Source organism: Tiliqua scincoides, chromosome 9 (genome assembly GCF_035046505.1).
Source record: "Tiliqua scincoides isolate rTilSci1 chromosome 9, rTilSci1.hap2, whole genome shotgun sequence".
Classification (NCBI taxonomy): domain Eukaryota; kingdom Metazoa; phylum Chordata; class Lepidosauria; order Squamata; family Scincidae; genus Tiliqua; species Tiliqua scincoides.
Window position 1 is genome coordinate 34,486,229 of NC_089829.1, and position 12,053 is coordinate 34,498,281.

At 46.0% G+C, this 12,053-nt stretch overlaps 1 protein-coding gene across 1 annotated transcript in view; it reads left to right on the forward strand.

Annotated features, from left to right (window-relative positions):
* Positions 1 to 2,190: 2,190 nt before the first annotated feature.
* Positions 2,191 to 12,053, forward strand: part of VSTM2B (V-set and transmembrane domain containing 2B) — a 43,918-nt gene continuing 34,055 nt past the window's right edge. Inside the window, exons 1-3 of the mRNA XM_066637832.1 lie at positions 2,191 to 2,263; positions 3,313 to 3,497; positions 10,206 to 10,235. Of these exons, the coding sequence (XP_066493929.1) occupies positions 2,191 to 2,263; positions 3,313 to 3,497; positions 10,206 to 10,235 (288 nt within the window). The remainder of the gene's footprint in view (positions 2,264 to 3,312; positions 3,498 to 10,205; positions 10,236 to 12,053) is intronic.

Consider the following 12,053-nt stretch of genomic DNA (forward strand, 5'->3'; position numbering starts at 1 on the left):
CAGTCCCTTATCCCAAACCGGAAACCGATCTTGCTTTGAATCAACTAGTCTGTCTCTCCAGCTCCCTCCCTCCCCTCCCCACCACGTCTTCCCCGCATCCAGTCCAGGCACCTGCTCTGCCGCGCTCTCCCCATCACTTCTCGCCGTTTTGCCATTGCGGACTCCGGGCCGGGGGGGGGGGATCTCTCTGCCTCTCTCTCTCTCTCTCTCCCGGGAATCCCTGCTGCTGCGGCTGCTCCCCAGCTCCAGACCTCCTCTCTGGTTCTCCTCCTTCTCCTGCCTGGTGGATCTCCGCTGCTACCAGTTGGGAGTCGGTTCTCATTCTTCGATGGTTCAAAAGCAAAGCGGCCCCTGAGATCGGAGGGGCGGCTGCAGAATCCTGATCGCCCCTTTGCAGCCTCTCTTCTCCCCCCCCCCCACCTTGCCGAGCGCATTGGAAGGGATGGCTTGAAGAAGCAGGTAAGTTGTTGGGGGGAGGGATCTTGGGGGGGGGGTTTGGTCTGGTTGGGAAGCGTAGCTCCACTGGGAGGCTCTGGATCCAGACCCCACCGTGCCCCTTCCGTGGGTTGCAATGCACACGCCTGGACTGGGTTCGAGGGAGGGTGGCAGCTGAAATGCAAACGGGGGTGGGGGGATTCGAACTCCGTTCTTGGCTGGGGGGGGTTGAAATCTCGCGGACCTCGCAGTGGAGACCCACTAGAGATGGAGAGCTGGAGGGAGGCGGGTGTCGACTCCCCTAGAACCTGGGCTGCGTGGCAATAAATCTCCCCGGGCACACGGTGGGGCTGACTCCAGAGCAAACCCCACGCGCGATCGCGCTCTTCGAGCCCAATCCTAGGCGTGTCTACTCAGAAGTAAGTCTATGGGGCTGACTCCCAGGAAACTGTGGCTAGGATTTTACAGCCTGGCCACGCGGATCCCCAACGGAGCTTACTCCCCAGTGAGCTGGTTTCAGATCGCAACCTGGTTTTGGAGAGGGGGGTCCGGAGGGGGCTTGTTTTGGGGGGGGGGGGCTTTGCCAGAGGAGAGAAGGAGATCGCACTTTTTTAACCTGTTAAGGCTGCGAGTGGAAGGGGGGGAGCTCTTGGCGCTGCTTCTGTGCCCATCCTTACACACACACACACACACACACCCCCAACTAGTCAATTACAAGCAGACAAACATACGCCTCGGAGGCGGACCGGTGGAGAGGGAGCTCTTGGCAACGTGTCTCCGCTGTTTGGATGCCCTGCTGGGAAGCCTGGATCTGTGTGTCTCTGGGTGTGTGTGTGTGTCGCTTTAAAACACAACCGTTTAATTCCAGGATATTACAAGTTAATTCTCTCTCCATCCCTCCTTTTTTCCTTCTTCTTTTTTGTTTGAAATTTCTTTCTTTCTTTTCCTCCATCCCCCCCCCCCAACCTTGTATCTTCTGGACTGGTCTCCCCAATGCCTTGAACACTGGATCATCAGATGGTGAAATTTCATCTGGGGTGACTAATGTGTTGATCTGAGAGTTGGAAGAGAAGGGTTAAAAATATATATACATACACATTTATTTTTTTTAAACACTGCCACCACCTAGCAATTGGGGGATCATCAGAAGAGGATCTGGACTGAACATCACGCAAGAGAAGAAGGAAGATTTTTCAACCTGCAGGCTGAAGGAAGGAGGGGGAACAAGAAGGAAAATCCTTGGAAATATCACTTAAAAGAAGACAAGAGAGATCTCCTCTCCTCCCTCCTGAGCTCTCCTTTGGAAGACCCAAGCCCAGATGGGTCTTGGAAAGACACCCTGGATCTCTCCCTCCTTCATGGACTCCAGAAAATCCCCTTCCACTCAAGGAAGTTGAAATTGCAGTGACTGCAGAGTTGTTGAGAGGAAGGGAGGGAAGAGAAGACTGGATCACCAGACCGGTAGATTTACCCACTCATTGCTCAGGAGTGATTCTTCCAGCCTCACGACAGCAGTTTCCAGCGGACCAACTGGCTGTGGATTTTATAGGGGCTTCCAAGAAAGAAATTGGCGCTTGGTGTCTTTGGGTGGTATTTGGTCTTCTTCTTTTTCAATTGTTCCAAATCCTGGACCACTATCTGTCTATCCCTGTCTTTTGGATGCCATGGGAGTGAAGATCTCTTAACTGGGTTGTGAACACCACGCCAATTTTTTCCTTTCTCCTCACCCTGCACTCAAAAGCCTACATATATGAAATGGAAAATCGAGGTCTGTTCAGTGCCATTTATTACCTGATGCTTCACGTCCCCTTACTGTTCATGGTACAGGGTAAGTCACAAACTTCTTGCCTTCCCTTCTTTTTCTCTCCTCCCCCCCCCTTTTTTGGCAGCAAAATAAGGCAGTTTAGTTTACAGCCCTAGCTAGGAAGTCTTGCAAGTGGCAGCCTCCGAGATTACCCCATTGCGTCCACTGCAACTGGGAAATGTTGCTTCTTCCAGTTTCCAAAACCTGTGTAACATATGAAAGATTTCTGAAAGCTAAATCCCAAGCAAAAAAATTGCTATGCACCATTTTTTTCCCCCTCTCTATGTGTCTGTGTTCCACTGGTAGGGTCGCCTGTGGGTTGCTTGCATCAGAAAAGGCAAGGGAACTCAGTCTGTTGCAAATGCAGGGGTCTGTCGAGGGGTGGGGAGGGTACAGAAGGGTGAAAGCAGGGTCTATGGCAGGGGCTGCAGGATTGAGGAATGCCTGCACTCTGCTGCAGAGGGTGAGAATCCCAAGCAAAGGGGATGTAGAGGCAGTGGGGACCACGTCCCAAATGCAGAGCCGTTGAAATGGACAGAGCGTTGGAATGGACAGTGTGTGGTTGTCCCTAGGACACAGAGCTTTGCAGGCTTTTTTTTTTAATTTAAGGGGGGGGGATATTTTCTGCAAACTTTTTTTTCTCTCCTTTGCCACTTGTCTGATATGGATGGGTGCCCAGACTGCAGTGATCAGAGGGGTGCTAGACTGTGTGTGTGGGCAGGAGGGGGACAAAAACCCAATTGTCTTTCACTAGGAGAAATGGCAGATGAACCTTACTCACTCCTGCTGTGACATGTCATAATTTGGGTTGAACAGACAAATTGGGCAAGAGGATTTGGAGATGCAAAGGAGGGGGCTAGATGGCCTTCAGGTTCCCGTCTGATCCCCATGATTTTGCAATGCCGTCAAGTGGGTTCTGCATCTGTGATTGTGGCTCTGGTGGTTTAGACAGTGGAGAAAACTTCCTCCTCAAGCAACATTTTGCCTTGCATTTCAGACTGTTGCAAAAGAGCCAATGATGTCTTGTAACCTCTCCTGCTGACGGTGCCCTCTCCTTTCCTTGTTGTTTTCAGCTACATTTACCGAAGTTCCTAAAGATGTGACTGTTAGGGAGGGGGATGATATTGAGATGCCTTGTGCTTTCCGGGCCAGCGGATCCACCTCTTACTCCTTGGAAATCCAATGGTGGTACCTTAAAGAACCAGCCCAAGAGCTTGCCCATGAATTAGCCATCAGTGGCACTGGAAGCAGAAGCAAGGTAATAAATTCTCACAGTCACACACATGCACTCCCTTCCATTAATTAATATGATTCAAAGCACGCCACAGGGTTGGTAGGAACAGAGAAACAATTCATAGTCAAAGCCATCTAGCAGCATGTCTGGAGAAAGCTGGTTGCACGTCTTCACCCACACATGCAGGGTGGATTCATACAAACAAGTAAGGGACTGAGTCCACCAGGTGGTGCAATATCCTGGCACAGAAAGCTATTTGCATGGACGTTCCCTCAAGTGTTACAGATCTATGGCTGATTCACTGGTGAATCAGTACAGAATGAGCCATCAAACAGTGCATGTACAGCGTGTGCATATTGCCGGATGTCCTCTCCACACGTGATGCTTTTCAGTGGAGTCTATTCACATGTTCAGCTGTACAAAATTAAGTGGTGTTAATTAAGCAGGACTGGCCCTAAGACCTCTTCGCACCCAAGCTGCATGTCAAATGCTGCCCCCCCCCACTTGATGATGCCAGCCTCTACTCCTCCCACTCTCCGATGTTCTAACTCAGCACTCTCCTCCCCCACTTCCTTTCTGTTCCTTTTCCAATCCAGGAAGTGGAAGTAAGTAGGCAGACAGGTGGCGCCCTCCACTAATCCGTTACCTGAGGCGACTGATTTAGTTGGCCTCATGGGAGGTCCAGCCCTGGATGTGCAGGAGTGCAACTGGCCATAAATGGTGAAGATGCAGTTCATCACCTCCAAACCTAATCTCCATTTGAAGGAATGCTAGGAAGAGGGAATCTGCCCCCTCATAACTTGTTTGGTGATGTTCCAGATTATCCACATGCAAAGTGGATACCAGATACCACTGCTCAGTCAAAATCTCCACCACGTCATCACCTTTATGGGTCTAAAACCAACCATAGTTGAAGGAAATAGAAGATGAGATGGATTAGCAGAACGAACTCAGAGACCCTCTTGTGGACTGCTCCAGTTGACATGGAGGATACGGGTTGCTAAGGGGCTAGTAACAATGGTTCATCACAGTAAATGTAGTGTTATGATATTTATGGGATACACAGTTAAGGTTAGAATACAGGATAGGTCCTACCTTACCGAACGTCAAGTGATAAGGTGTTTCAGAGCCCTTTAATAGTTTGGGGTCCACCCAATCCCTAATTGTTAATCTGTCCTTGGTAGGATGTGAGGATGAAAGTAAGTAATAGGAGTTATGAATGCATGGTCATTGATGGGGTTCCCCTTCATTCTCAGCTTGAACAAGGCTGTTTTGAACATAATCCAATGCATGATGCAATAAGGCCTGGTTACTTCTGTTATATAAAATCTCTGTATACCTAGCTACCTTCCATCTTCTATGCCACCTTTAGCAATTTATGTTTTCGTGAAAGGTCTAAGTCAGAAGCAGGAGGTTTTCTGACCTCAGAAAATTCAGAGTGATGTTCCTCTAAGGGGTGTCAAACTCATTTCATACCGAGGGCCGAATGGCATTTATGATGCCTGCTGAGGGCCAGAAGTGATGTCATTAGGCAGGAAGTGATGTCATTAAACAACTCATAACCAAAAATAAGCACTTTTTCTCACTTTGGAATTCATTAACTACAAATGACAGAAGAGAAAGATCTTTATCATATTTCAAGATATGGGAGAGCCCAATTTTCATGGGGGCTGCACTTTTAGCAGTAACACCTCAGCACTGCTCAGGTTGAGAGCCTGAGGGCCAGATAAAAAGCTTCTGCGGGCCGCATCCGGCCCCCGGGCCTTATGTTTGACACCCCTGCTCTAAAGGGAATAAGATGCAACAGTGTAAAGTAGTGGCTGGGGTGCTGGACTGCAGAGCCTCAGGTTCAAATCCCTGCTGGACCATGAAAATTCCTGGGTGACTTTGGACCAGTCACTTGCCCTCTTACCTTACAGGTCTCACCTGACAAAAGTTGTTGTGAGGGTCAAATTTGAGGAAGATTCTATAAACTTTCCTGAGATTCATGAAGAAATTACAGGATGGCAATATTATTAACGGGCTCTCTCTTGATTCAAGAAATCTTAGTTAACGAATTGGGCAATCCTATGCACACTTATCTGGGAGTAAGCCCCATTGAACTCAGTAGGGCTTACTTCTGAATAAAAGCACTTCTCATAGAATTCATTAAAATAATAGTTCTAAAGAAGGAGGCAAACCTCCTTTGCTTTCAGTTGATGGATACATGTGTTGAGGTGGACATTCCCTTGGAAGAGACATGCTTGATTCAGGCAAAATGCCTCTCCTAACATAGTGCTTGCCATCTCAACTTTTAAAACTACTTGTATTAAAAATAATTTTTAAAAGTGAAAATTTGTTGTCTGATTAATCAGGAAGAATAATTTTAATCCATCAAAATCTTTCCCCCCAAAATTGCAGCCCTGATAACTAATTATTACAATAAATCTGGCAATTCATTTTAATAAGAGTGGATTTTAATAACGGACATGTTACTACAAGAGTGGATTTTAATAACAGACATGTTACTACAGGGTGGCCTACTTTGCTTGAGGTCAACTCTACATAGATTTGCATGGAATGAGTAAATCTATACCCTGAGATATGTAATGGTAGGAGAAATTAGACAACCCACAAAACTAACTAGGAATTTATAGAAATCAATTCAACCTGGTGAAGGGATGGTTGTTGTGTAGGCCACTTGATACATCACGTTGCTTATCAGAGATGGAACCACGTTGATTTAACTGGGGAGATGCCATAGCTCAGTGGTACAGGATATGCTTTGCCTATGGAATATCTCAGATCCAATGGCATCTCTAGGTAGAAAGAACTCCAGAAAACAACTGCCACCCAGGCTAGACAGGACTGACCAATCTTCTAAGCTGCAAGAAGCCAGCTTCACAAGGGCGCATCTTGCATGCCCAACTTGTTTCTGCAAACGTATATAAAATCTGTGTTTCTCAAGACTGACTGAAGGTCTTTCCCAAATGTACACTCAGTGACAAACCTGGCTTTGCTGCCATGTAATGTATTAAACAGCCTTCATTCTGTTGACAAGCTCAGCAAGGAAAATCCATGCAGATATTGACACTGCCATGCTCTCAAGCCAGCATTCCACTCTGGCTTTTCTAGCAACCGGAGAAGCAAACCCAGAAGTGAACTGTTTGATGTAATGAACTTTCCATCTTGATGATTCATAGTAGCTGTTAGCTTCTTCTTCTTTTCTTCTCCCTAACCCTCCTCTTGTGGGATAGACCTGTGCATATGTCCACCCCCCTGGAGACACTGCAGATAACCCTGCAGTGGGATGATTTATCTTTGCTTTGGCAGGTGATAATTAAATTGTAGCAAAGGGGGAGCAGGTTATGTCCTCTGGGTTCTTTCCTAAGCCAGACAGGGCTTTGGGACTGGAAAAGAAGCCTGTTCTTAGTGCTTAGGCAGCCAACCAGTGATCTCTACAGCCCATGGTTTGGCAAAGCTGCTTCCAGTGCTAAACAGGAACCAGCAACATGCCTACTATCATGACAGGCAGGGTGTGTTTTGTGCATGGAGAGAGTCTACATACTGCAGGGAAAGTGTAGTGGCCTGTGGAGGGCAGAACAATGTACTCTTGACTCTAAACATCTCTGCACAGAGACACATTGCTGCACCTGTTCTGTTGATCTTTTTGGTAAAGAAGAGGCCATTTGAAATAGATGAATTTTGCACCCAACTGCATTTCCAAATGCACTGTTAGGTTTCCCTTTAGGAGTTAATGGCAGCTGCCTATTTAGAGAAAATACAAGGGAACCTTGGAATCTTTTGGGACCAGAGTGGCTAATTTTGCTCCTGATGACTGGAGTAGGGAGCAGGTTTAGCTGTATTTCACCAGTGTCCTGGATAGGACCCTTTTTGTCCCATAGAATGTAACAAAAGACATGGGGAAGGCCTTCTCCTGTCCTGCCCCACCTCTTTCCCTATAGAACTCTGATCTGTTCCTTGGTCACATTGGACGGTGACAAGCGTTTGTGCCCAACATTTGTATATAATAGTGGTGCAGGGGCAACAAGAAGGTTAGTGCTACAGTGTTAAGCTTCAAATCTTTTGCAATCACAAAGCTCTTGAGATTTGAACGACGTCTCTCAACATCACCATCAAACCCCCTTCAGATTCCTGCCAGACTCCAGTCAAGATGCAAAGCCTACAGGCACCCAGCCACTCCAATGCTATTTGGCAAGAGAAGATGGGATGGGAATGAGTGGCTTGGATTTAAATGCTCTCTCTAACCTTATAGAAAAGTCAGGCTTGCTTTTAAAATAAACATTAATGTTGGAAAGCATTCGTCTTTGTCTGCAACAGGTCCCAGATTCAGGTCCCTGCAAAGGGAAGACCCGTAACTCAGGAAGGCAGCATCATGTGTAAATAATAGGGTTGACACAGAATGCAGACCTATTTCATTAGCATGCTTGCACACTGCAAATAATGCCCCTTCATCCATTTGATAATGCAAATGGTGATCAAAATATCTGCAGTGTCATGCATTCTCTTGTATTCTCCCAATGTATAATATAATAATATAATACAGGTATTTATACCTGTCAGATTTCTCCTCAGACTTTATTTCAAGGCGGTTTACACAGGCAGGCTATACTAAATCCCTATAGGGATTTTTACAATTGAAGAAGGTTCTGTCTTTCAAGAACCACAACATTTCAGATGGATCCTTTTATGATCTGGTATCACATTCTGGCCTCCAGTTTCCTCCCACGCAAGCTGACTCCTTCATATCTCACTTGAAGGGCAGCCAAAGAGCAGATGGAAAAACTCAGCTCGGCTTGTCAGCTGCTTCAAGGTCTTGCCGTTCATGGTGCCGGTGGTCTCAAATTTGCTGTTATCTTCAGGCAAACGGAGGCTGTACCCTCTAGACCAGACCTCCTGCCCAATGTACATTCAAACAGCACCAGTATCTGGCATTCAGGCAGCTGCAGTCCAGAATAAGCCTTAGCACTGGCCCAATTGGCTATTGCATCAGCACCATGTCTTTTTTTCTAACCAATCTCCTTCCTAGAAACAGTGATATCGTTTCCCCAGTGAATCAGAATGGGCTATGAGTTGACTTTGCTGAGGGCGGTGCTCTCACTCTGAATTAGCTTTGCTTGCCCCTAGTGATATCATCATCATCTCAGTAAAGCTGATGGAATACATGATACCATTATTCCTAGGACAAATAAAACCAATGGGGAGGGAATGAGAGGGGAAAATGTCAGAGCAGCAATCAATGTTCTTGTGCTGAAAACAGTGACTAGCAAACATTTGGCATAATTCTACTAAGGGTGCAATCCTAACCCCTTATGTCAGTGCTTTCCAGCACTGACTTAAGGGCAATGCAGCTCTGATGTAAGGGAACAAACATTCCTTTACTTTGAGGAGGCCTCCGTGAGTGACACCCAACTGCAGGATGCAGCACATGTCCCACTGGCACTGCTATGCCAGTGCTGGAAAGCATTGACATAAGGGGTTAGAATTGCACCCTAAATTGTGCAGAAGCATGCAAATGTGCTGTGGTTGCCTCATTTTTGTAGAACTTAGCTTTTTCATGGTCCAGAATTCTGTTAATGTTCCCTCCCCCCTTAGCACAGAGTAACCCAGATTTAAATTGTACCTGTGCACTGCACATGTAGAGGATACCGTTAGATGACAGCAAGGCAGATTTTATTTTTCTTTCCTTCTCAGCAACTGGATAGTCTTAGGCTGACTCATAGCGACAGGTCCCAGTTGTCTCAGGGGGTTGTTGAGAACGTAAATGAGATCAGTTAAGGTACGTAACCTTATGCTTCTTGGAAGAATGACAGATCCCTACGGATTTTTTGTTTTAATTTTCAAAAGTCACTTGACAGAAATAGCACAACTCTGTTGTCAGTTGAACACCAACCATGCATGCTGGAAAAGCCCCACTGAAGTTTGTGGGACCTAGAACTAAACTCAGAGCATTTGGAAAGCCAGTTGGCTACCATTTTGACTTTTTTGGCCAATCCCTCTTATAATAACAGAAAAACCAAGATGCAGAGACTTGCCATGGTGGTTTTTTCAAAATGGCATAAAGCTGTGTAGCAAACAATCTCAATCCAGCTTTATGGCCAGATCATCCTCCAGTTATCCAGTGATGTAGCTGGAGGGGGTACAAAGCATTAAGTTTGGTAGGGAGTATCACCGCAGTGAGCAAGCTGCCCCTCCCCTTCAGAGCCATTCTGGGCGGGGAAGCAAAACAGAGGGTATGCCTTCATTTTGCTTCCCCACTCAGAATTGCTTCAAAGGGGAGAGACCACTTGCATGCTGCAGTAAGGCTCCTTGCAAAACTTAGTGCTTTGGACCCCCTTTAGCTATGCCACTGCAGCCATCTCTCTTAGCTCCTGCCCCTGCTAAGTTTCACATTTGGAAAAATCCCTTTGGAATTGTAAATGCTCACTCTATAGTCAATTAACTGACTTGCAGCCATTCTAACTCTCAAGTGCTACTAACTGGTAACAAATACAATGACTTTATTACAACCACCTACTGAGACCAATTGTATTTCACCCAAACAACCTACCCAGTGAGTTAAGAGCCAATTGAGTGTATCCCCAATCAAGGGAAGGTGATCCACCATTAACTCTGCACAATCTACTATTTGAAAACTGTTCTGATCTATCTGTGTACCCACTTCTTTTGTGCATAGCACATTGTTTTATATTTCAGGAGTTCCTGTTAATTTCTCCCTCTTTTCCTTTGCAGGTAACAAGTAAAGATGCAACTAAAATCAGTGTAAGTGTATCTCTGAATTTATTGTCTGGTCATATGTTGGGGGACAGGGTTGTAGCTCAATGGCAGAATGCTTACTTTCCAAGGTTTCGACCTTGGTATATCCAGTGGTGGATCCTGGGCATCAGGACTGCCAAAGATCTCCCCTCCCCTGACCTTGAAGAGCCTTTGCCAATCGGAGTAGATTTTGCTGGCCTCACTGGACCAATGGTTACAGGCTATAAGACAGTGTTGTATCTCTGATCAAAGATCTGAATGGATTTGTGGCATCTTCTAAGGACAGCACCACAGCGCAGTGATAGAGCTTCGTGTTTTGCATGCAGATGGTCTCAGGTTCAATCCCAGTTAAAAGGATTTGGGACAGCATTGCTAGGAACAACTGCCTGAGACCTTAGAGAACAGCTGCCTGTCAGACCTCACGGCACTGAGCTAGATGAGACATTGATTTGTCTCATTATATCGAAGCTCCTTCAATCCTTTTATCTCATCCCAGCCCATGTTGCTTTAACCCACTAGACTAGAGCACCCTACAAGCCAGTTTATACATTCAGCAAATGGAAGCAGTAACACTTTTCCTAGACTGCATTGTTTCCAGGTGCAGGTGTGGGATTCATCCCCTTCTTTAAAAATTAAAAAGCATCCCCAGGCACATACGACATTAGCAAGTAGGGGAGAGAACTGCAGCTCCCTGACATGCAATTTGTCTATGTAAAAAGAGTATTTTTCCCCTGGGGGAGCTTGCACACAAGCAATCTCCCACCTGCAGTGGTGAGCTCCAAGGAAAGCCTTACCACTTCCTGTGCATAAACTGATCCCATGTCTTAAAGCAAGCTTACTCCACTAATTAAAACCAGTTTAAAAGCCATTTTCAGAATTACTCCTCTGTAATTTAGGGAGGGAGAGATCTTTAACAGAGAATCTACAGCGCCTGCACCAAATTGCCATTCTCAGGTGTCTTGGGAGATGCATACCAGCTCATTTTGGTCTAAAATATGAGTCTGCAGCATCCATCTATTCATTCTTCTCAAGTGTTGGGCACCATGCAAAACTGCTTCCACCCCTAGCAAGATGAGTGGATTTTTCTTGCTCTCTTTTGTTTTTGTTGGTTGTCTGATTGCAAATTAGTTGAGATTATACTGCAATGGAATTGGTGGATCCTCAGGGGTTGGTCTGAAAATATATGGTACAGGCCACCTGCCTGAAGTTTGAACAGCTCTAGGTATGGTCTGTTTCTGGATGGGGAACCAGCTGGGATCCCCATATATGAACTACTGTGGTTCATGAAGGAAGATAGGCAGAATATAATGTAGCAAAGCCCTTGCTGCTGGTACAAAGCATCTTCCTATGGTTGGTTTATAGGCCATTTCTGAGTGTATTTGTGTGACCCAGTGAGGCTTGCTACAGAAGCAGTTTCAGAAAGCAGCAGTTGGGTGAAAAACTCTAGAACCAAAATTTATTTAAAGAAAGGGCAACCTTTTCAAAATAAGAACCATCCCTTTAAATAAAACAGGCACTTGGCAATCCTAGTATAAGTATCATCTGGAGTTTCTGCATTCATTTCTGATGAGTGAAAAGGGAATAGAGCCTGCTCAAAAATCACAGATCAACTGGAAATGGCACAAGTTGTGTGTGTGTGTCAGAGAGAGAGAGAGAGAGAGAGAGAGAGAGAGAGAGAGAGAGACTTATACACACCTGAGGATCATAGGAAAGAGGATAATGGAGAAAGTGAGTGCTCCAGATCCAAGAATGGCACAGACTCTTTGGAGAGTGCATTTCAGAAGCAGCTGTTGTTGTGACTCGTGCAGAAGACAAGAGAAAGAG